The sequence below is a fragment of the Choloepus didactylus genome, chromosome 18 (assembly GCF_015220235.1).
Source record: "Choloepus didactylus isolate mChoDid1 chromosome 18, mChoDid1.pri, whole genome shotgun sequence".
NCBI lineage: Eukaryota > Metazoa > Chordata > Mammalia > Pilosa > Megalonychidae > Choloepus > Choloepus didactylus.
The window spans coordinates 73,800,689-73,825,617 of NC_051324.1; the positions used below are offsets into that span (position 1 = coordinate 73,800,689).

Genomic DNA, 24,929 nt, shown 5'->3' on the forward strand with positions numbered 1-24,929 from the left:
TCACCCAATGCAGGGTCAAGGCACCCCCCAATCTGCACACCCTCCTCCCGACTCACAGCTGGTCAGCGACAACCTGGCGCTGTCTGCTGGCGGCATCCGAGGCCAGCGGCTCGGGGCACTGCCCCTCCTGGACGTCAGACCCGGCTCCCCGGGGAGGTGGGAGGGAGGGGCCGCCCCTCCCCCGCTCTCCCCCCTCCCTCTCTAATTGGCTCTGGGGCCCCAATTCTCACTTCCACTCTGGCTCTCTGTTCTCCCTGCTTATGCGCCCCCCCACCCTGCCAGGAGCAGGAACTGGGCGACGCTGGCCTGGCTCCCCCTGGGCTGGTGCACCCCCACCGGCCACCTGCCTCTCTCAGCCTCTCCTCCCAGAGGCCCCAGAGCGGCAGCGCCTCCCACCAGACGGACACCAGCCGTAGGGCCGGCCGCGTGGAAACTTCTAAGTATGCACACGCACGCACGCCGGCGGAGAACATTAAGTGTCATTTTAAAAAATGGGTTAAATAAGCAGCGTCGCCGAGGAGGGACACACTGGGCTTATTATCCCACATTTGCACGTCCGGGCAGGGGGAAGGCCAGCTCTCTAATGACTGAATTATCCGCTTAATGCCTTTCACTGGCTGGGAAAAGTCCTGGGGGCAGTGGCGGCCGCAGGGTGCTCTGCGGTTCCCCCCATAATTGCATCCAGATTAAGGGAGTCCTGCGAGGGGTGGGGCTGCTCCAGCCTCTGCAGAGCGGAGGGGCCTGGGGGAAACGCAGGGTGCACTTGGTACATGGAGGCAGCGGGGCCAGGTCTTGGGGAGCTGTGGGGACGACGGCAGCAGAGCCAGGAGTTGCAGAATGGACACTTTCCACCCAGGAGTCTGCAGCAAGCAGATGCCTGCACTGCCCCCAGGTGAACACAGGAGACCCAAGGCACAAGGTGGGCACGCACGGCGGACAGGCCACACGCTATCCTCATGGAGGGGGTGCAGGGAGAATGCCCCTTTCCCTGCTCAGGCACCTCCTGTCTCTCCAGGGAAAGTCAATGCCCCTGGAAGATGGCATTTCACTTGGACCGAGACTTCTTGGTGGTAGCAGACGGATGGCAATAACGGCCCTGGTCTTCTTGTATTCCCAGCCCACGGCCACATGATGAAGTTGCTCCCACTACAGTGGGGGAGTCCATTTTCCCAGCCCCTGATGCTGAGTCCAGCCACGTGCCTCGTCCCTGCCAGCAGGATGGGAGCTGGGGTGATGCAGGTCAAAGCTGGGCAAGGTGCCCTGTATTTCCGCTTCTGCACCTTTGCCTTCACCCAGGTGAGCCTGCAGGGGGTGGGGTGCAAGCCACCTGGAGCAGCGCCAAGTGCCAGCAGCCCGGGTCTGATGCCCAGATGAGTGAGTGTCCAGCTGACAGCCCGCTGCCCCAGCCATAAGAGCTCGATGAGAACTGCTGACCTGCAGGCTCGAGAGCTGGATGTGCAAAAGCCACTGGGCTTAAGGGGGTGGGGTATTTGTTATGCAGCATTACTGTGGCAACGGCTAACTGATATACCCGATCCTGAGGATGAAGTTCTTAGAGGAGGGTCAGTGCACAAGGACATGCCTGGTGAGCTGCGGCTATTTCCCCAAGAGATGGAATCAACCCTGCTCGGTCGTCAGGGGCCAACACAGAAACACAACTCTCTTTTCCCAGAAGTGCACTGGATGAGAGGTCCACCCCCACCCACTCTGGGACCCTCACCACTGAACTCTAAGTCTCCCCAAGACTCCCCACAACGACTCTCAGCCCAGGAGAAGGATGTGCTGGAAGGTTCAAGGCCAGGAGCTCCGTGCCCAACATTCTCCAAGTGGCTGGGAGCTCTTACGTCAGAGTCAGATGCCCATGCCTGCCCTCCCTACATCCCAGAAGGAATGACTCTGAGGAGGGAAACTGCTGGAAGGCCTCATGCCCACCCAGAAAGCAGAGGCGCCCCGAGTGCTGGCTAGTAATTGCGGCCACCCGTGTCACCTGAGAGGCTGAAGTGGAGAAAACCCACTTTCAGAGAGGCAGGCCCTGCAGGGAAGCCCGAGCTCAGCTGGTCAGTGATGGACAACCACGCTCCTTGGACAGTCTCCTGGAGATATTGCATGTGAATGTGTGCACGTGCATGCACACGCATGCATGTACACACACACTCATGCACGCACACACACGCACTCATGCTCATGCACACACGTACACGCATGCACGCGCACCCATACTCATGCACACGCATACACACCCATGCACATGCACACACGTACACATGTACATGCATGCACGCACCCATATTCATGTACACGCATACACACTCATGCACACGTACACGCATGCACGCACACACACACTCACGCACACGCACTGCCTGACGAATTTGGTCCCCGGTTAGTTGCTGTGTTTGGTGGGCCGAGGAAACCCAGCAGCTCAGAAGACTCTGACCCCCCAACAGCCCGTGGCCCGCGCTCCAGAGCAGGCGGCTTCTTTCACTTCGAGGCGTGTACAACACTCAGACGGACCAGGTTAAAAACCCCGAGCTCCTCACTGCTCCTGCGGCTCTCAGGCCCCTCCGTCCTGAGATCAGTTTTGGGTTTTTTGTTTTTCTGTTTTCGTTTTTTGGCAGACGTCGTCACACCAGCTTCACAGTGGTGGCCAGGGAAGCCGTGGGGAGTGTGTGTCTCTCGGACAGTGGGGTCCGATGAGGGGGCATGTCTGGCTTGCAAAGATGTCTCCGGGCCCGGAGAGGACCCCTCTCTGTTCTGCAGATCGCAGGGCTTGTGGGTGAACTGGGCCATCCTCTCCCGGCCCTCCTTGCCCGTTGCCTGGCAGTGCCGCTCGGTGGCAGAGGAAGCTGGGGACGTCCCTGGGCCACGCTGAAATCCACCAAAGGCAGGCACCAGGAGGGGTGGCCAACCCCTCTCGGGGAGCTGCCATGCACCCCAGTTCCCACGTTTCAGGAGCTAACCCTCTTCTGGGCAGGTGCGGGTCTCACTTCTGTCACTTCCAGACTCTGATTTTGTCATTAATGTGAAAAGGTTCCAGTTGTGTGCCCCAAAGGCGATTTTCTTATGCTTCTGCCCCTCCCCCCGGGCCCTCCACACCTCTCCCTTCCTCCACAGGCCGGCACCTCCGGGCTGCTCCCCTCACCCCTTGTCCGGCACAGGAGCCAACCTATTTGCGGAAGCTGAAGCCACCCCGAGGAGACTGGGGGCCCTTCTCGCCCTCTTGGGGGGATCTGGGCGAAGGTGCCTCCACTGTGCCCCCGTATGGGCAGCTCTCGGAGCCTGGGTGGAGGCCAGTGCACTCCACGGCGGGCATGCACCCGCTGTCCCACATGCCCGTCCCGCACAACTTGCACAGGTCGTGCAGGCTGCAGGGGATCCGCGGCAGCAGGCGGAACTGGTACAGCAAACTCCTCGCCTGCAAAGAGAGAGGGTGGCGGTGAGCGGGGCCGGGGCAGCCAGGGGTCCCCACGGGCGGTGAGCGGGGCCGGGGCAGCCAGGGGTCCCCACGGGTGGTGAGCGGGGCCGGGGACAGCCAGGGGTCCCCACGGGTGGTGAGTGGATCCGGGGGCAACCAGGGGTCTCCACGGGCGGTGAGCGGATCCAGGGGCAACCAGGGGTCCCCATGGGTGGTGAGCGGGGCTGGGGGCAGCCTGGTGACCAGGGGACCCCGTGGGAGAGGCTGAGCAGCAGCCGCAGCAGCTATGGCTGAGGGATCTACCCACCGTACCCCACTCAACACCCTCAGTCTAAGGGATGGATGAGGTTTTCGGAGCAGTTTTCATGTGTGACTTAAGACAAAGATGGCTCCACAAACGGCCTCCACCCAAAGCACACAGGGCCCCTGCCTCCGCCGGCCAGGCCCACCTTGTGAGCAATTTGCACACATACCTCCCCCGGCCCCTGCCTTGACTCCTACCCCCACCCCAACCCCCTGGGCCACTGTGACGCCCTTGTGCCGCCCCCCGGCTCCTTTCAGCCCTCACAGGGGCTGCTTTGGGGGTGGGCAGCCCAGGGCCGGCCCATGCCCTCTTCCTGCCCGCTGCACCCCTGACTCCAGGAACCCCCTCTCCCCCAGCTGCCTCTGGCTGAGTCACCAGAGAGCTGTAAGCAGCAGCTTCTCCAGTGGGAGTCTGGGAAGTGTGTGTGGGGAGGGGGTAGTGAAGGGGGCAGTGGCAAAAAGAGCTGTCCCCCATTTAGTTCCTGCTAACCTTGGATGAGAAGCTCCCCCCACCCCAGCCTCCTTCTCGATTTCCTGGCCCCAGGTGTGGTTTCTCAGCCGGGTGCCCCGGGGGGGGGGGGGTGCGGTCCCTGCCAGGGCACCCCGCGGGCCAGGGGCTCACCTTCCTGAGCACCAGCTCCCCGTCCATGCGCATGGCCAGGCTTCCGAAGTGCAGGAGCATCCGGTCAGCGCCCAGCCGCTGCTCGATGACGTCCTCCCCGTAGATGGTGATGATGGCCACGCAGACGAAGAGGTGGAAGTAGTCGGTCTAGGGGGAGAGGGGCTTCAGCCAAGGCTGCCCACCAGGCACGGGCTCTGCCTCGAGGGCGCAGGCTGCGGGGTCTGGGGGGCCTTTTGCAGCCAGCACTGCTGGTCATGTGGCTCTGGGCAAACCGCACAGCCCCTTCTGGCCTCAGTTTCCCCATCTGCAAATGGGGCCAATGTCACTACCTATATCTGAAGGCTTGTGGGACAACCCAAGGAGGGGAAGCTCGCGCTGGTGCCCATCGGCTACTGTCACCCTTTGGGGGGAGCTCTTTGGTTCATCTTTGTGATTTGGGGCAAACTAAACTGCGGGACACTGATTACGTGCTTCAACTTGGCGGGCCTGGGCTGGGGGACCTGATCAGCCCCTGGGGAGGGTGGTGGGCACGGGTGACAGCGCCCTCCGCAGCCCCCCGGGCCTGGGAAAGTGAGGCCGGAGGCAGGCCCCATTTCCTCACCCAAAATACCACCGTTAGGAGAGGCTTGCCGGAGGGAACCGCCTTTTCCCCACCCCCTTATCTCGCCTGGACACTCCCCGTTGCCAGAGCAACTCCCCCACCGCCAGTGCGCATGCACAGTCACCGGAACTACTCCCGCCCCTTGTCTATCAACCTCCGCGCCCTCTCTGAACCAATCCAAGCCTTCGACCTCTACAGCTACCCCGCCCCCTAAGCGCCCAATATAAGCTGGTGCTCTCCCCTAATAAAGCTCTCTTGGTTTCATCATCCCTCAAAGTACCGTGTCCTGCCTGTTCCTTCTCGCCGCCCTCCACACCTTGCACGCCCCCCCGCCGGGGACCTGGCCAAATCCCCCGCCTCGCCTTCGCCTCCGGGAAAGAGCCCCCGCCGCCGGTACCTTCAGAGCAAGCCTGGGAGCCTAGGATTTAGCTACCGGCCGCCACCCCCCCCCAGACGAATCAACTGCGACCGCACTAAACCTTTCTTCCAGGAAGATGAACTCATACTCGTTTCAAGGTCTCGCGAGATGGTGATTGAGTGGTTAGGTTGCAACACGCCCCAGTGGGTCACCGAGTAAGCCAGCGGGAAAGGACCTCCTGCAGCCGGCCACGTGCAGGCCGAACGTCCCAATCCGTGCCCCTGAGCCGACTGCACTGGAGGAAGAGGGGGGAAGGCCCTGGCCGAGCAGAGCACAGTGGCTCCCCCGAGGGCTCTCGAAGGCCCCTCCAGCTGCTCTTCCCTGTCACGATCCCTCTTTCCCAAGGCCCCCCGAGGACCCGCTGTCGTCGTCCGAGGCCACCTGGCGCTGCCCGTCCCCCACGCCTGGCAGGGCGGCCGGAAACCGGCTCACCAGGGTGCTCTCCCGCCGGACACCTGAGGGCCGCCTTTGATTCCCAGGCGCTTCCGGAGCCACGGGAAGGAAAAGCAGCCCCAGGGCGTCTGGGGTCAGCCCTGAAGCCACCCAAAGGGGCCAGGCTCCCAGATCAGGCCCGGCTGCGCTCACGGGGTGTGGAAGCCCCAACGCCCCAGCCCATGCTGGGGGAGGCCGGAGGCTGGACTGTCCCCGGCAGCTGGCCCTGGGCTGCCCAGCCCCTTCCTCCGAGCTGAGAACGACTCTCCGGCTGGGGTGGGAAGACGCGGGGCAGGATTTCCGTGAAGGTGGATGTGCGGCTCCCTCGGGGCCGCGTGGGGGGCGGGAAGGGAGGGGGTGGAGGGTCCGGCGGCCCCGACCACAGTTCGCTAGACAAGGCACACAGCAGTCCAGAGAAACTGGGGGTCAGTGGGGCCTTTTCTCCCTCAGCGGCCCTTTAGAAGTCAGCAGCCCTGCCAGTGACCCCCACTTCCGCAGGGAGCCCCCTCACAGGCGTCGCTGAACCGTTGAACTCCTGGCTGTTTGCCCATCACCCTACGGCTGCCCCCCCTGCTGTCACACCATGGACTGAGGAAGGCTGGGGCTGCCTGGGACTGGCTCTAGGGATTTCCGCTCTGGCCCTATTGGGTGAGCCAACGGGTGGGTCCCGGGATGGGTAAGCTCAGCCCAGGGTCTTGCAACAACGTGAACTTGATTTGTGGCCTTCAAACAAAATGGCGGCCAACAGAGCCGTGCCAGCGGGCCTCCCGCCTGGAAGCGTCGCTAGCGTTCATTAAACGTGGGACACGGATTGAGCACCGTGGTCAAAACAGCCACGAGGGCGGGCCCCGCACGGTGGGTGACGCTGGGAGCTCCCTTTAACGTCCACCTGAACCTAATGTGATGAAGGTGCTGCGGGGAAAACACGCAGCGATGCCTTGCAAAGCAGGCACAGTTCTAATTTGAACGATCCACTGTCAGGCCTATCCGTGCCGGTGCACTAAGCCAGCTGGAAAACACCGCCCAGACCTGGGTCCGGAGGGGGTGCAGCGGGCAAGCAGGGACAGATGGGCACCAGCATTCAATTCCTCTGGATTCACCCTTAGCAGATATAATCCTGCTGCGAGGTTAGCAAGGGTGGGAGATGCTAACAGAAATGCCTGCGGGCTGGCGGGAGCCTCTTATCTGCAAGGTCTGTAATAGAGGCCGTGGTGGAGAACGAGCCCCCTCTTGCAGGCAGATAAGGTGCTGCTTTCTAAAGGCTGATGGGATCTAGGTTGCCTAGCTTTAAAAATCCCTGCCTTGTCCCTAATTTGGGGGCTAAAGCCGGATGACAGAGCCAGTGCTGTTCCCAGGGGGTTTGTTGAGGAGACACTGATGGTGGATGGCGAGTGGAAATCAGCATCGTTGGATAGGACGGCAGAGGGGCTGACCAGAGAGCGGGACCTGGGCCCTGTCCCCCGTACCAGAGCGTGACCGAGGGCGAGCTGGACCTCCCGGCCAGGCAGTGCCGAGGGGGCCAGGGAAGGGACTGGGGGCTGGTGCCCAGGGTGGCACGTGGGCCCCGCTCAGCCCCTGCTGACGTCTTTCTCGCTGACGGGTTGTGACAGGAGCTCACCCAGAACAGGGTAATGAGCGTAGTCAGCGGGGAATTTGCTTCAATTTCAGGGCCTTGGGGGACGCGGTCACGGGGTCTGCACCAGCCCTGTGGGACCAGAAGGCGGTCACCCCAGGAGGGGCAGCGCAGCTCGCGGGTGGGCAGACGGAGGCGGGAGGCCCCGGCCGCTCACCTGGTAGTGGGCCCAGCAGGCCTCCCAGATGCGCAGCGCCTCGGCCTCGGGGAACTCGCGCTTGAAGCACAGCAGCAGCCAGCGGTGGCAGAAGAGCATCTGCAGGCCGTCCTCGCCCAGCGAGGCCAGGTGCTGGTAGAAGCGCAGGTGCGTCAGCCGCAGCAGCTCCCGCAGGTACAGCTGGGGGCGGGCAGGCGGGCGCGTCAGTCCACCCATCCCGCCAGGCCGCCCCTCGCCCGCTCCCCACCCCTGGCACTTGCTCGTTTTAATTCTGCGCTGGCATCTGACTCACGGCCGCTTGTGCGGGTGCACCCCCGGGTTAAGGCTGCCCTGGGAGTGGCCGCAGGCAGAGCTGGCTGTGGCCGGGGCAGGAGGCTGAGCAGAAGAACCCCCAGGCCCAGCCACCCTGGGGGGCAGCTCGTTTCTCTCCCCCCTCCCGGCCAGGTGAGCAGACGGTGCACGGGCCCCCTGGCCCACTCGCCTTCCCCCATCACCAAGACCTGTTATTTCCAAGAGCTGATCTGAAGCCAGGGGGTGGGGGGACGTTTCTGAGCCCCAGGACTCTCCATTCCTGCACTTGAAGGTCAACTCCAGCCTCACCGTGACGAGGGCTGAGGCTTTCAGCGATGCCATCAGAAAGTGCATCTCTGGCCGTGAGTGAGGCCCCAGCCCCGGAACGGTCCGTCCCGGGCAGCCAGCAGCTCCCCAGGGGAGAAGCCCTCAGGCCCTGTAACTGCCTCCTCCAGGTGCTGTGGAAACCTCGGCCCGAGTGTGTGGGGTGCTGCGGAGCACGAGCACGGCCCGGCTGGCTCAGCCCACGGCAGGGTGGGTGCAGGGGGCACGGGGGGCCGGGGCTCTGAGGACCCCACCCACTCTCCACTGCACGCCACTGTTCCCGCCTGCCTGGGGGACACCCTCACCGCCAGCCAGGCCGCACCTGTGCCTCTGGCCCTCCCCTCCACTCCCTGCCCTCTTTGCTGGGGCTGCTCTCTCATCTGAGTCTTCAAGGGCTCCCCAGTGGTAGTCTAAAGGCCACGCCCCTTGGCCCTGGCATTCAAGGCCCTCAGTTCAGCCCTCAGTGACACACCTGGGCCAATAGGTGTCAGGGCCCGGACGCCGGGCTCAGATGAGTTTCGGCAAACGTGCAGGGCTGGACCCCTTCCCTGCAGAGCTCACCCCCATCCCAGGTGGTGCTGGGACACCCACCTCACTTCCCGGCTCTATCGCTGTGGCGCTTTCTGTGTCCCTCCTGGCTCCCAGCACCCCGACTCTGCTCGTGCTCGGCTTCTAGGCTGAGGCTCTCCCTCCCCAACGGGAGGCTGAGGCCACGTCCCAGTGCCCGACCCCAGAGGTGCTGGGTACAAACGGGTGACAGGTGAGGGGCATGGCTGATGGGAGCCCTGACCCCCGCTGGGAGCAACCCCAGTGGCACTTGGGGACCCACCTAGCAGAGGCCAGGTGATGGTGTGCACCCCTTCCTCGCTCCGCACGGCGTGGTTCCGGACCGTGGGTCAGCGTGGAATGGGGGTGTTACCCCCTAAGATCTGGGATCAGCATCCCTCCCGGGAGACCGGGCCCTGCCCAGCTGCCCATGTCCCATCCGCCACGCAGCAGCTGCAACAGCGTGAGCCCTCTCCCGGTGCCCCTGACACACGCATGTCCGCGCCTCACCAGCTGCTTCTCCATGTCCTCGTCCCGGGGAGAGCTGACGAAGATGGTGTTCTGCATCAAGCCGACGAAGCACCAGAAGGTGTCCGCCTCGTCCAGGACCTCGGCCAGGATGGGCGCCACCAGGTCCGACATGCCCTGGGAGTAGCCAGTGGCCGGGTCGTACACGGCGTAGTTCAGCAGGATCCTCCTGGGGACGCCGTGGGGACAGGGACGGGGGGATGGGGTCAGCAGAGGCAGCTCTGCGGTCCCACTGTGCTGTCCTCGCTTGGCCATCACCAGGGCCAGCAGAACCCCGGGCTGGGGACCCCGGACTGCCTGGACCCCACCCTTTGTTTGGATCTCAGGGGAAGGTACATGTGATGGCAGGTGCCCGGCAGCCCAGGGGACCGTCTCCAGAGCCCACACCGGGCAATGGCCTACACTCACCCACTCACTGGGGCCACAGCCTCGTGAGCAGAAGGGTAGGGAGGGATGTGGGTTTGATCTTCTTTATGGTCGGCTGCCTAGGACAAGGGTGGGCTGGCAGGGAGCCTTTAATGGGCTGCTAATTTTGTGCGATTACTTGCCAGGCTGCAGCAAAATGTTGAAGATGCCAGCCTCGGGCTCTGTGTGGCTTTATGGTGGAACGGGAATCCCATGGGGGTCCACCCACTGGGGGACGGAGACGGCTCAGCACTCATCGGGGGACTTGCCCAGGGTGGGCTTGAGCTGAGCCAGGAGCGGCTCGGGGACGAGGACAGCTTGCCTGGGCACTCTGGGAGGGCCTCCTGGGGCTTCCCTGGGCACCGTGGCCCACTTTCCAGAAGGGTTCCGAGGCATGTGGCAGCAGAGCCACACGCGAGGGTGCAGGCGTGGGGGTGAAACGGGGGGACGCTGGGCCTCCCCTGTCTGAGGGCCTCGCCCCTCGGCCGAGTGTGACCCCTGCGAGGTGGAATGGGTGGGCCGGGGCACTGGGCACCTCATGCTCTCCACGTGGGGGTTGCCTTCCCCGCGGAAGAACTGGTTGCTGCGATCTGTCCGCACCACGTCCTTGTCCACCGTGAACTGCACGTTGCGCAAGAAGGCTCCGTGCTCCTCGGGGGTCATGGAGAGTCTGCAGGAGAACAGGGCAGTCGGCAGACACACGGCCGTCAGGGGCACAGGGCAGTCAGCGGGCACACGGCCGTCAGGGACACACGGCCTCAGTGTGCACACGGCTGTTAGGGGCACAGGGCAGTCAGCAGGCACAGGGCAGTGGGCACAGGGCAGTCAGTGGGCACACAGCCTCAGTGTGCACACGGCTGTCAGGGACACATGGCCGTCAGTGGGTACATGGCCGTCAGGGGTACACGGCCGTCAGTGGGCACATGGCCGTCAGGGGCACACGGCCGTCAGGGACACTCGGCCGTCAGTGTGCACACAGCTGCCAGGGGCACAGAGCAGTCAGCGGACACAAGGCAGTCAGGGACACACGGCCGTCGGGGCACACAGCTGTCAGTGGGCACATGGCTGTCAAGGACACACGGCCTCAGTGTGCACACGGCCATCAGGGGCACATGGCCATTAGGGGCACATGGCTGTCAGCGGGCACACGGCAGTCAGCGGACACATGGCCATCAGTGGCACACGGCTGTCAGTGGGCACGTGGCTGTCAGGGACACATGGCCTCAGTGTGCAGACAGCCGTCAGGGACACACGGCTGTCAGGGGCACATGGCCATCAGGGGCACATGGCTGTCAGCGGGCACACGGCCCCCAGCAGACACATGGCCATCATGGGCACACGGCCCCCAGCGGGCATGTGGCTGTTATAAGCTGACACTCTCGCTCTGAGGAGGGACCTTCCTCCACGCCCCAGCCCTGGGTGGGATGGCAGAGGCAGCTGCTGCCCACCCTCCCCTTCCTGCTGCACTGGGTTTGGGGGGGTGCACCTCAGGTTTTCCCCAACATTATCCCAGCCCCCCGGGCGCAGTGTCCTGGAGAGGAAGCACGCCTCCACTGCCAGCAGCCTGCAGAGGCCCCCGACGCCGCCTGCAGCCCGGGTCCACCCTGCCACGTCAGGGCCCGTGGGGGTCACTGGAAAGGCATGTGGGCACCTCGACCTGCACATGAGGCCCCCGCGGCGCGGAGGCAGGGCTGGTTCTCTGCACTCAGCCGTCCTCCCCTCCGGGCGGTGAAACGCATCAGGACGCTGACCGGCCCTGCGCCTGCCTGCCGGGTGGCATGTGCCCGGCCCAGGGGGGCGGGGGGGGGGGGTCCCCGTTACCTCCTCTGCTGGATGCTGCAGTACTCCCGGCGCTTCTGCACACGCAGCGCCTCGCGCTCCTGCGACGTGGACTCAGGGCTGTAGTAGCGCAGCAGGAAGGGCCAGACCTCCCCGCGGAGTGACACGTCAATGCCGCCGAAGAAAATGGCCTGGAGGGAGCCGCACAAGTTGGGGAGGGGGGCGGGTAAAGTAGGACATCTCAAAGAACCCCCAAACCCCCCGCGATTCGTGCTTGGGGGGCTTTGGCGAGCGCTGCTGACAAGTGACGCCTTGATTCAGGGCTCCGCAATTTGCACATGTGTGGAGGGGAAAGCCCGGGGCCGCCATTCCCATACGACACAGACCCGGCTCATTTCAATGTGAATGACCCCCCCGGGGCGACGCGCAGATTACCGTGTTGTTCTCACGTCGCGGCCTAATCCCCGGAAAAGCAGCGCTGCGCGGCGAGCGCTTCTGTCCGGGCTGACGCGGGACCCCCAAACCCTCCCGCTAATTTTCTCGCTTTTTGTTTTTTGACCGCTGCAGCCTCGGTTGCCTCCTGCGGGCAGCGGGGACCCCGGGCCTCACCTTGCGCAGCCGGTACTCGCCCTCCACCTGGCCCTGCTCGTTCAGGTGCTCGAGCCAGGCGGCCACGTCGAGGCGCCCGTGGAGGGTCTCCTCGGGGTGGGTCTCGGCGGACGGCAGCTGGGGTCGCCGGATGGAGAACTGCATGCACGTCCTCTCAGCCGCGCCCTGCGGGACAGGAGGGAAACGGGGGGCAGCCAGGGCTCTGCAGCACGTGGCTGTTAAAGCCGGCAAGGCCGTTCCCAGGGTTTAAAAGCCGCTCTGCTGAAAGGAAGGGAAGAGCCCCCTCCTGCATACAAACTTCTAAATGGCGAGTGCAATTAGATGCAATTAAAATGAAAATACCTTCATCTTCACCTCGGTTTCCGCCACGGCTCCGTTCTCCCGCCCCAGCCACCACCTCCCCTCTCGAACCCCAGTCACAAAATAAAAAAAAAAAAAAAAAGATACAACCCAGAATTAATGCATCGTAAGGCCCAACTTCCCTCTGCCGCGAGGGCTTGCAATAAATTACATGTCACTGGTCTCATACAAAGGGCCCGCTGTTCGGCGAGCGGGGAGCCAGCCTGCCAGGCCGTCTCCACGGGCAGTCACGAATCCGGGGCAAAACTGCAGCTGACATTTAATTCAAAAATCAAAGGTTGTTCAATGTAAGGGGGGGGGGAGAAAGCCATGCTACTGTAATAAGCGGAACCAGCAGGAGGCTCTGTGGGAAGGGAGGGAATTTTAAAGTCAGCCCCGTTTCTAATAAGCACATACAGTATCTTAAACAGATAATTAAAGAGCTCTTATTACATTTGTATGTAGATTGAGCAAAATATGGCAGGAAGCCTTGTCAAAACACGATTCTCGAGTGCAGGGTGCAGACCTGACACAGAGCCCTGGGCACACTTCTCAGCCTGACCCATCGGCTCCACCTGCCGCCCGGTGACCACGCGGGCTGCACCCCATGAGCCCTGGGACCCCAGACTCCAGGCCCGCGAGGGGCAGGGTGGCTCAGCGGGCCGGCGGCTGCCTCCCTGAACCTGTGTCCCCCGGGGGACAGTGGGACCCGCCCCTGTGCCCCCCATGGCCATCTGGGGCTACCTGGTCCCTGAGCTGCGTCTCGGTGCAGTATCTCCACTGCTGAAACACGTCCGCCAGCTTGTCCAGGCCGCCGTGGTGGAAGTGGAGGACCTTGTACTGGCTCTCCCGGCTGGCAACCACCAGCTGGCCGCTGGTGCAGGCCTCGTCACTGGAAAAGCCAGGGAAGACGTGAACAGGGCGTTTGTGTCCAAGGGTCATCAGGGGGCACGCTCAATACCAGGGACAGGAAACAGGGGGTCCCGGATGGGGGGTCGGGGCCCAGCTGCGGATGGGAGGCGTACTGCGTTAACCCAAAGATGAAAACCATCACCCCTCCTGCAGAAGGCGGCAGAAGAGCCTCCTCCCAGGGATTGGCCCGCTCAGGAGTGGGGCCTTCCCCCCTGGCAGGTCACCTCCTGCCACCAGCGGCCAGGTGATCACCAGCCCCTCCCTCCAGGAGACCTGGGGTGACGATTCAGAACCCAGGTGGGGCGGCTCTGGCTCTGGCAGCTAAGGGGGCTCCCTCTGGAGAGGACGTCCTTGGTCATGCTTGGATGGCCTTCTGGGAGGACCCTCCAGAGAAACTAAGTGTCCATCAGTGCCGGACTCGGCTCGCAGTGTGGGAACCCGCACCAGTGCATGCCCCCTTCTAGGCTCAGGGCTTGCTTGGGTGTTTCCTTGGAGGCCGGGCCCTACTGGGAGCCAACGTGATGTGCTTTGAGGCAGGAAACTTGGGGCTTCCACCCCTTAGGAAAGAAAGGGCGCCTGGATCCAGAAAGCCCCTGTCATGGCCCAAGAGCCGAGCTGCCTGTGGCTGCGAATCTCTGCAGGGAGCCCAGCTGGGTGTCTCCCCCAAGCCAGAGTTTCAGGAAAAAGGCGACCATCATCACCCTGCAGGCAGACAAAGGCGTCCGGCCACAAACGGGACCCAGCCACACTGGGGTGGCCACGGTGGGAAACCGCTGCTGAGGGCTCCAGCGATGAGGGAAGCTGACATTTGGAGACACTGGCCTTTGTCCGGGGCCCTGAACCCGAGTCACAGAAGACACACCCCAAGGCCCGGCCCTGCCGAGACGGCTCTCACCTGAAGAAGAGGCGCAGGGAGCGCATGTGTCCCAGGTCGACGCGGAACACGCCGCAGATCTGCTCCAGGTCGCCCACCCTCTGTGGCTCGTCCCACCGGGAGGTCTGCAGGAGGCCGTTGCTCTCGGGGAACCGCAGCTTTGCATCCGAGCTGGAGGGGGAGCTGGGGGGGCAGGTCACATGATGGCCACACGTTTCCCCGTTGTGCCGGCCAAAGGGGAGGACAGAGAGGGCGTGGGGAGAGCCGAGGCCTCATTTTAACACTCACACCAGGCCTAAGGTCACCACCTTATCGACACGATATGATACATGGGCATGCAGCAGGCTCAACAGACACCTGCTGAATGAATGAATCAATGAATGAATGAATCCCACTACAAGCCAAGCACCTTTGATGTCAATGGGAAAGCATTTTCATGATTAAATTCTATTCAACTTGGGTTCAATTCCTTGCTGTGTGACCTTGAGCAAATTACCAAGCCTCTCTGAGCCCTTGTTCCTTATTTATAAAATGAGCATAAATACAATGCTTTTTGTAGAATAGAAAACAGTAAAAAACAAAACAAAACAAAACAAAAATCCCAGCAGGGGGCTGGCCCTCAAAGTTCCCCAAGAGTGGCTGTTTCATGCCAGTTTAGACAGCCTGGGAATTCCCTTTAGTTTTGCTCTGGCTGACCATTTTTCTAAAAAATATTGGCTCAGCTTATAGGTCTAAGGAACGTTTGGGTTATTAATGCCATTATTAATGATGAGTACTTAGAATGGACCCTCCTCTGTTAACTGCTTTCCATGTGTTTTCATTGCTTACAATCCTCTGACATGAGGAGTGGTATTAGCCCCATTGTACAGGAGGGGAAATGAGGCCCAGAGAGGTTAAATAACTTGCCCAAGGCCACAGAGCCCGCAGGCTGCAGCAGAGCTAGGATCTGAACCCCAGCTGGCTGCCACTGTGGCCCACTCTCACCAGCTTATCTTATTGCCTGTAGTTTGCAGATTAGCAATGCAACCCTCTGTTATTTTTTTTTAAATTCATGAATTAGTTTAGAGACCGGTTAGCAAAATATTTTGTTATGACAAGCATTCAGCCACACCGCAGGTTAAATCTTGTCTCCTGAGATTTCAGAGCCACATCTACCAAAACACGATCAGGCTAACAGGCAGAGGTCGGCCCCGACAGCAGCCCCAGCATCCTGGAGAGGTGTGGTTGTGACCCCTTGATCCTGCTTTCCTTTTCAGCTCAGAAACTTCAAACGGTCAGAGGCAGTTCATCCGGAATCGGGCACCAGGTGTCTAAAGCCCTCGGAACTTGGAATTTCCTCCAGGGGCGTAAGCTGACCTTTAGAACCCTTTGCTTCTTCTGGAAGCGCAGTCCTGGGCCCGGGTGGGTGGGCCTGGCTTCTCCCCTACCTGAGGAGGTGAGCAGAACCAGGGCCGCGCATTTCCGTGGGGCCATCTGGGCTCTCGAGGAGACACTCAGGTAGACGCAGGTAGATGGAGAGGAAGGTTCACGGGATAAACCCCTCGATTGCGGCCACACGGCAAACATGGACCCCAAAAGGCTGAGGGTCCCCGGGCGGACCCTGACCGGTGGGGCCGTGGTTCACAACCCGCTTGAACAACGAGGCCCTCTGCAGTGGCCCGTCCCCAGCTCTCCTGCAAACCCACCTGAGGGGGCCACCGAAGGAGGGGTGGCGTGACCGGCAGCCTCTGGCCTCCCTGTCACCCCCACCGCACCCCCGCACAGGGTCCTCCAAGGACCTCTCACCCCTGGGGCAGGCCAGGATTTCCAGAAACCAATCGCGGCCCGGGCGCACTTCGGCAGAGCCGTGGGCTGTGGTCTGGGGGGGGCTGGTCCCCGGGGAGGGAAGGAGCCGATTTCAAACCAGCCCAGAGCTCCAGAGACAGGCGGCCACCTTACACCTTCCTGCAGCCGCAGCTTGCCTCCGGGCAGAGCTCTGCTTCAAACCGTTCACAATTCCTTCGGGGCAAATTATTTGCATTAATGAACTGATTGATTATTTAACTGAAGACACTCAGCTTGGGACCCAGAGCTGGGGGCCACAGGTTCAAGCCTGAGCAGAGCTGGTGGGCACCTCGGTTCTCCACTGAGTGAGGCCGTCCGAGCAGCTTCTACCCTGCACGGACATCTAAGGGGCTCTATTCTGCTTGCTTCTGCAGCCTCAGCTCCCAGCACAAGTCCGGCCCGGAGCACGCAGCCATAAAGACTTGTGCCTGGAATGGGAATTTTTAGGTCATAGAAAAAAAAATTCTTAAAGGGAATAAAATCTGGGGAAAGTTGAAATATGTACAGTTTTTATTTTTTATTATCTCTTTACACCTGCAAAGCAAATGGTGGGGATATTAATACATGCCGCATATAATTTGGTTTGTTCATAAAATTATTATGTGTGGTACATTAAAATTAAAAGGATGGTTTATTCAGGCAATAACTCCCAATTTGCTATTACATTCAAAATGCTTTAAAGATAGAACTAGAAGAGGCTCAACTTGAAGAAATGTGGCATTTCTTAGTTTTTGTCATTTTCTGAGAATCAACAAAATGCAAAAAACCAGAAATGGAAGGGAGAAACCTTCAGTGTCTCAGCTAAACATTGGGAGAAGCTTCTTTCTCAGCTTGGTAACCCAAGGCAATGTCCGATTCAGAGTTTCGAGGAAAAACGGCCCCCAGTTCTCTGCAGCTGGCCCTCCCAAGGGTGCATGGCTTTCCCTGTCCCTTGGCTCGGGTGGGTGTGTATTTGCTTTGACTGACAGAAGGTGGAGAAAGTGATGCTCTCGGTCCCAAGAAGGATTGCAAGGAGGTCTTCTCCTTGGCCCGCTCCGGCCGCCAGGTAAGGAAGTCAGACAAGAATGAGGAGCAACCCGAAGGAGAGAGACACAACTGACAGCCAGCACCAGGGCCCCAAACGTGAAGAGTAGCCATTTTGGAGCCTCCACCCAAGTTGGGTCGCCGGGCGGCTGCAGCAGCCGGAGGAAGCCGGGGGCAAACAGCCCCTCAGAACAGCCCGGCTGAGCTCATCCAAACCAAAGAACCGTAAGCCAATCAAAGGCTGGTGTTTCCAGCTGCCGTGTCTGGGGTGGTTTGTTACACAGCAGTGGATAACTGATACACATCGGAAGTGTCTGTTTTCAGAAAGAGTTTGAGAGGGGAGGAGGAAACCCCAAACTTAGTGAATTGTGGTTCTCAAGGTCAAAGAGACTTTGGGGCAGATTTTAGAAGCATCCACACTTCTAAATTTGCTCCTGCTTTCCTTCGCCTGAGCCTTTTAAGATGGCTGAACTGTAAGCTGATGGCTTCCAAGCTCCAGAAAGGAGAGGTGCTCCGGCAGGGCTGGCGGATGCACCCCTCCCAGGGCTCTGAAGTTCAGTCCCCAGGGGAGGAGCGGGACCCTGTGCCCAGCGGCCAGTGCAGAGAGCCACGTGGCCTGAGTCCCGCCCTCCCTCCTGCCTGACCTTTCCACTTCTGAAGAGAGAACCGTCCTCCTCCTCCCAGGCTCCCAGGCCCAAATCTCCAGCATCCCCGACCCCTTCCTTTTCAGCCTGCCTAGACCTGCCCGTCCATCTCCACGACTTCTCGCACCCACACACTCCTCTCCAGCCCTGTGGCCACAGCCCTTTCTGCCCCCAACGAGGCTTTTGCAATAATCCTCTCTTTACCCTCCAATTGTGCCACTGTCCCGACCAATCTACACATCATTTCCTGGTTTATCTTCTGAAAGCAGATCCAAAGGCCTTCAAAAGCAAAGTGGAGAGCCAAAGAACAAATTGGGGCATATGTGACAAGGATTAATATCTTCAATACATAAAAAGGTTTGTAAATACAAAAGAAAAGAATGCTCACAAGAAAAATGGCAACGGCATGAGAAAAAAAAAGAATTCCCTGGAAATAAATAAAGATAATCAATAAAATTTTAGTTTCAGGTATAGTAATTGGAAATTGAAACAAGATACCATTTGGGGATAGGTCTATGAAATCAGCAACAATTAAAAAATTATACCCAGTGTAGGGAAGAGTAGAATTTGGGAAGCAGACACTCTTGCACAGCTGGTGGGACTGTAAATGGATTAGCGTTCTCTGAATGTAATTTGGAGACATGATGCAAAAGTCATAAAAATGTTTATACATTTTTACTCTTTACTTCGTTTCTAGGAGTTGATCCTGAGAAAATAGCCAGAGATGCCCAGAAAACACACAACCATGAATGGATGCAGAAAAAGCACTGGAGAGAAATTCAACACATTTTAACTTTCATGACAAAAGTTGTCAGCAAACTAGGGAATAGAAGGGAACCTGCTCAAATAGATAAAGGGCACCTACAAAAAAATCTAAAGTGAGCATCATACTTAATGGTAAAAGTCTGGTTTGTTTCCCCGGAGGCCTGAAGAAGGCAAGGATGTTCTCTCCACTTCCCTCTGTCGGACTGGAGGCTCCAGCCTTTGCAGAAGGCAAGAAAAAGAAAAAGAAGGCACAAAGCTTGGACAAGAGGCAGTAAAACCATTCCTATTTGCAGATGATTTGATTGTTTCGATGAAAAATCCCCTGGAATCTTCAAAACAACTATTAGAACTAATCCGTGAATTTAGCAGGATTTCAGGATAAAGGTTAATACAGAATAATAACTATATTCTTAAATGCTAACAACAAACATTTGGAAAATGAGATAAATTTTTTAAAACTCCATTTACAGTAGCCCAAAAACATCCTACCTAAAATATGTAGGAATAAGTCTAACAAAAGACCTTCAAGACCTCTACACTGATAAACACAAAACATTGCTGAAAGAAATCCTAAATAAATGGGGAGATAGACCATACTCAGGGATTGAAACAGTCAACACTGTTAAGATGGAAATCTTGCCAAATCGATTTTCAGATTCAATACAATCCCAATCAAAATGCCTGTAGGATTATTAATACACATCAACAAGCTGACTTATATGGAATTATATGGAAATACAAAACACCCAGAAAAATCAAAACAAGTATAAGAAAGAAGAAAGTTGGAGGACTCATCTGATTTTAAGACCAGTTACATAGCTCACAATGATGCAGACAAGACAGTTTGGTAGTGAAATAAAGACATTCAGATCCATGAAACAGAACAGAGCACAGAAACAGGCCCAAACAAATGTGGTCAATTGATTTTGACAATCGTGCCAAGACAATTCAATCAAGAATCCAACAGGAAACCAAAGGATCGCTTTCCAACAAGTGGTGTGGGGTCAACTGGATATCTGTGTGAAAAAAAATTAACATCAATCCTTTTTTTCGTGCTGTACACAAAAATTAACTCAAAATGGATAACAGGGCTAGGTATAAAAACCCCAAACTATAAAACTTCTAGAATATAGAAGAGAAAATCTTGGGATAGGCAAACATGTACATAATAGAACAGCAAAACCACAGATCATACAAGAAAAAAAATTAATAGATTGGACTTCATCAAAATTAAAAAAAAAATTTAACTCAAAATGCACCATTAAGAAACCTTACAGGGAGAAAATATTCATTACGCATACCCCCGATAAAGGATTTATGTCTGGAATATGTATAAGGAAATTGTAAAACTTAATACTATTAAATTAGACAAAGTTTTTTTAAAATATGACACTGTAAGCATGATCCATAAAAGAAAAAATTGATAAATTGGACTTCTGTAAAATGAGAAACTTCTGTTCTTTGAAAGATACTGCTAAAACAAAAAGACAAGCCACAGATTGGGAAAATTATTTGCAAAACAGATATCCAATAAAGGACTTGTATCCAGAATATATAAAGAACCTTTAGAACTCAATAATATATCCAGAATATATAAAGAACCCTTGGAACTCAATAATTAAAAACGCAATTTAAAAATGGGCAAAAGGTTTGAAAAGACACTTCACCAAAGAAGATATTCAGGAGGCAAATAAGCCTATGAAAAAGGTACTTAGCATCCTTAATCATTAGGGAAATGCAAATTAAAACCACCATGTGATATAAAGAAACACAATGTGGTACCAGGACACACCTATACGAACAGCTGAAAAACCAACAAACAAAACTGACAGTACCCAGGGCTGGCCAGGATGCAGAGAGACTGGAACTTCCACGGGTAGCTGTGGGGGATGCAAAACAATGGTCAATTTGGAAAATAGTTTGGCAGTTTCTTATGAAGTCAACATACGCTCACCATCTGACTCAGGAATCCCAACCCGGAGAAATGAAAAGTGTCCACACAAAAACCAGTGTGTGAACATTGCAAATGTAATTAACAGCACTGAATTATATATTTGAATGAGTTAAAAGGCGAAGTTTTAGGTGGTATTTACATTACTAGAATAAAAATCAACAAAACAAAATAAAACCAAACACCCACAGGACTGCACAACACAAAGAGTGAACCAGATGCAAACCATGGACTATAGTTAATAGTTCATTTATAATATTCTCGCCAATTGTACCAAAGGTACAACACTTATGCAAAATGTTAAAAATGGGGGCGAGTGTACGGGAGCTCTGTATTTTCTGTATCATCTTTCTGTAAACCTACAACTTTTCTAATAATAATAATAAAAATGTGTGTAAATGTTATTAGTGGCTTTATTCATAATTGATGAAAACAAGAGGTAACACAGACGTCCTTCAAATGGTGAGTGGATAAACCGCAGTGGCCCCCTCACGATGGAACACTACTCAGCGTTCCCCCTCCCAGGCTGGGGGGCTGTCACCCTGGTGGGCCATCTTAGGGGCGGCCTTGCTATGGGGTGGCCTCGGAAGCCCCCCACGAGGCCCGAGGGCTGGGGAAGAGCCGGCAAACAGAGCCAATACAGGGGTAAAGCCCAGCTTGGGGTGGGGTGGGGTGGCGCAAGAAAAGCACCCCAGAAAAGGCCCTGATCCCTGTCTTTGCAAAAACCCCTTTGGCTTTTATGTTCTTGAGTTTAACTTTCCTTCTGATCGGGAATGAAAACTGTGGGGGGCTGGACAGCGGCTCCCCAAAAGATGCCCAAGTCTTGGAGCTGTGAATCGGACTATTTGTAAGAAAGGGTCCACGCAGAAGTAATTAAGGATTGAGTTAAATTACATTAAATCTAATACGTGTCCTCAGAAGGAGCACAGAGCAGGGAGAAGAGAGGAGGCAGAAGGGAGAGACGCAGCCGCAAGCCAAGGAAAGCTGGGCCCCTGCCGACACCTCGATCTCGGCCGTCTGGCCTCTAGAAACGCGAGAGAATAAATTTCTGATGTTTACCTAGTTTGTGGTAATTCGTTACAACAGACCAAGGAAACAAAGACAGAAATGATCTAATACTGTAAATAATTTTACATAATTATTTTTCATTGCTTAAAATTTGTAAGTAATAAATAAATTCATTTTTGTGGTTAAAAATTTTTAAAAAAATACCTGAATGTGCAGAGTCGGCAGTGGCCGCCCCTCCCGACACCTCTTCCACTTCCACCCCCTCCCGTGCCCCCCAAAAGTCGGGCCCGTAGCGTCTGCTGACTCGCTTCCCAGCCTTGCTTTACGCATTTCCGTGCAGTTCAGGCTGATTTCACTTTTAAAGTTAGACGTCACTTTAGGACAACGGCACAGGGGCAGCTAGAAGAGACTGAATCTTTCCTTCAACCTGACGCGTTAAATTCAACTCCACCAATTTTCCCTAAGCGCTCAGCTCCATTCCAGGAAGATTCGGACGCCCCCACCCTCCAGGACCATGCGCCGAGGACGGACGCAGACGGCCGGGACTCGGCACCGGGAGGAGGAGAAGCAGGGAGCGCCGGGAGGCGTCCGACGGGGACAGCCCGGGACAGGGAGGGACTCCGGAAAGGCCCCATCCCGGAGGAGGCGGCCCCGGGGGGGGGGGGCTGTGGGGGGCCGTGGGGGGCCCGGCCGGACGAGACAGGACGCGCCAAGGGCTGGGAGAAGGGCCCTGGAGGGCACCTTGGAGAGAGGTTAGTGATTCCGAGTTTCTCAGTTTTCTCCACCACTCAGCACGTTTTCTCATCCTTTCCTCACCTGCCCTGGCGGCACCAGCAGGACACCCCCGGCCAGCCCAGGAGCCCCTCCTGGAGGCCGCGGGGGCAGGCAGGTGGGGCCGGGTGGGCGCTCTGGGGATGATGAAGAGTGTGTGGAATCTGTCCAGAAATGTCGGAAGAGCGGGTAGAGGCTGGCGCCTGGCTGACCCCGGAGGAGGACGTCTCGTGGGACACCTGACATGGACACCGTCTGCCTCGGAGCCGGGGGCGGGTGCCGGCACCGTGCCCGGGTCCGCCCGCAGCGGTTACCCTTTATGTGGAAAGGATGCTTGCGGGGGAGTTGGCTGCTCAACTGCCCCGTCACCATACCTGGCCCCTTCACCCCTTGGCAGTGGATTTTGAGACAAACAGGTGGCAAAGACCCAGGAAGGCCACAGAGATCCAGAAAATTCCGCCTCCTGCATGGCTTTCCCCTCGCCTGCACCAGGGCTTTGCTCTCTTTTGGATTTTTGGAAAGCAAGTGTTTTTTTTATTTTTGGGTGGGTGGGTGGGTTGGTTTTTGTCCCCCATTTGGGAAACTCATCATCAGGAAAGGCAGCCCAAGGGGCTCCAGGAAAACAAAACGAACCCGATCTCCTGTAACCCCCTTGGACGGAAACTTCACCTGGTGCCATGCGGCTGTGCGCCGTCCAGCTGGCATGTCTGCAGTGGCCCCGCCCCGTCACACAGCCCCAGCTGGCTGCGAGCCCCGGCCACCTGGGAAGCCCACCTTAAAAGGGCACGAGCCACCCAGCTGCTCTGTAAGCCCTTGTGACAATCCCTCGGCCGGCTAGACAGAAAGAAAGCATCAAAGACTGAGGTCGGGGGCCCTGGCAAGCTCCGAGGCCTGAGACCCTGATTTCCCAGAGGGAGGGGCCAGGGCACGAAGGGAGTTCAGCCACAGCAGGTGGACCCTGGGGTGGGGTCCACAAAGGTCACTCTTTCCACCTAGTCTGCAACCCACTGTTGGAGGCTCCGGGCTCTGCCCCTGGAGCCCACAGTACAAATGCAGGTTCTGGCAAGATCCTGCATGTGCCCCCACGTGGTGGGGACAGGGATCTGCCTAGCATGGCCACACAGTCTGGTGCAAGGCCATTTGGACTGGGTGGGGTCTGTGTGGACACCTGGCAGGGCCTCTGGATTTCGAGGGTGACAGCAGCTCTGACCAGTGGCTCTCCCTGTCACGAGGAGGAGGGGCTGTCAGGCACCCTCCCTGGCTCCCACCCGCCCCGGGCTGGGCCAGGGGCTCTGTGTGCCAAGCAGGCAGCGAGGGCATGGGGACCGCGGTGCAGCGACAGGAAGGCCAGCCGCTCCCCGCAGGCCACAGGGTGCCGGCCGTATGGGGTTTTGCTTTGTTTTTTTTTTTTTCCCTAAGGCTAACAGATCTTCATGCAGGTGAACGGTGACCGCCTTGACTGGCCTTGCCCAGACAGAGCCGGAGAATGGGATAAAGCGCGACCAGCACGTACAGAACACTTACACTTCCAGACGGCTACACAGAATCCGCACGGAGGCTCTGTGGGCAAGCCCACTTCTCAGATATGAAAACCGTGAACCCAAGAGGCCCAGGTATTGCTCAAGGTCACTGCTCAAGGTCACATGGTGCTGCTGACCACTCACTCACTTTTCTCTCTTGCCGCAGGGGAAAGCGTCTCTCTACCTTCCATCAGGTCCTGGAGCACCAGGTGTTTTCTCCAGAGCCTGTGCCCGCTGGCTGACTGCTAGGAGCCACCGGCAAATAGAGGGGACAGAGCTTGTGGGGACCGGGCTCAGGGCAGCGGGCGCTGCGTGTCAGGAGCCCTGACCGTGGCCGCCTGCCTCCGGCCTACCGGGATGAGCTGCTCTCGTCTCCATGGTCAAGACGACGCCCCTGGACAGACCAGCCTGTGTGACTCCGGAAAGAACCAAGGGCCCCGGGCAGCTCAGCGACGCCCCCAACACAAACGGACGGGGATTAGCGAGGCGCTGGGTCTTGCCTGCGTCGCCATACTGGGGAACAACGACACGGAGGCAGGGAGGGCAGCAGCAGCCTAGACGGGAGGCTTCACGGCAGCCTCTCGGTCTGTCTGAAACACACTCTGCTTGGCTCCCTCTGGACGGGGTCCTTCCCCACAGTCCCTCCCGCTCTCACCCAGCCCCGGGGAGCCCACCTGGGTGAGTCGTGCGGAAGGCGGGTGTGACGTTTCCTGACCCAGCACGGTAGCTGCTCTGGAGTCTCCTTGGTGCCCCCCCACCAAGAGAAGAGGTGCTGCGTCGCTCCCCAGCCCAGGGACCGGCCTCAGGGTCAATGCCTGGCCATGCCAGCTATGACCTTTGCAGAGAGTCCCAGAGGCAGACAGGCTCAAGCCGCCCATGGGAGATGGAGGGAGCTAAGGTGTGCAGGCAGGTGACGTTCATCAGCATGCAGAGGCTTCAGCTGGTGACAACGAGGCAGTGGCAAGTGCCCCTTAGCTCAGTATGGAGCCTGGGGACCTGGGTCAGACCCCAGGTGGGCTTCCCACACCCCTTGGCCTTGTCTGCTCCTCCATAAAGCGGCACAGTGGGGGCACGGGTGTGGGGGGCAGATGGCCCCTTCCATCTCGACTGTCTGTGGCACACGGCCCCGCAGGGCCCCTCTGCCATCCGCCACCCCACAGCCACCTCCCTGCATTGCCTCCAGGCTACTTACTGTGGGCTCCAGACGGCTTGCAGCTCCCAACCCGACCCTCCCC

The 24,929-nt window shown here is 58.0% G+C and overlaps 1 protein-coding gene across 5 annotated transcripts in view; it reads right to left on the reverse strand.

The window, feature by feature from the left end:
* Positions 1 to 465: 465 nt before the first annotated feature.
* Positions 466 to 24,929, reverse strand: part of TBC1D16 (TBC1 domain family member 16) — a 72,785-nt gene continuing 48,321 nt past the window's right edge. For 2 of the 5 annotated variants that reach the window (XM_037808530.1, XM_037808531.1), the window contains exons 4-12: positions 14,210 to 14,371; positions 13,147 to 13,294; positions 12,064 to 12,228; positions 11,497 to 11,645; positions 10,211 to 10,345; positions 9,253 to 9,439; positions 7,582 to 7,761; positions 4,341 to 4,487; positions 466 to 3,415 (exon numbers count right to left, since the gene is read on the reverse strand). In XM_037808530.1, coding sequence (XP_037664458.1) covers positions 3,167 to 3,415; positions 4,341 to 4,487; positions 7,582 to 7,761; positions 9,253 to 9,439; positions 10,211 to 10,345; positions 11,497 to 11,645; positions 12,064 to 12,228; positions 13,147 to 13,294; positions 14,210 to 14,371 — 1,522 coding nt within the window. In that variant the 3' untranslated portion in view covers positions 466 to 3,166. The other 3 variants (XR_005212622.1, XM_037808533.1, XM_037808532.1) reach the window with 3 other exon arrangements.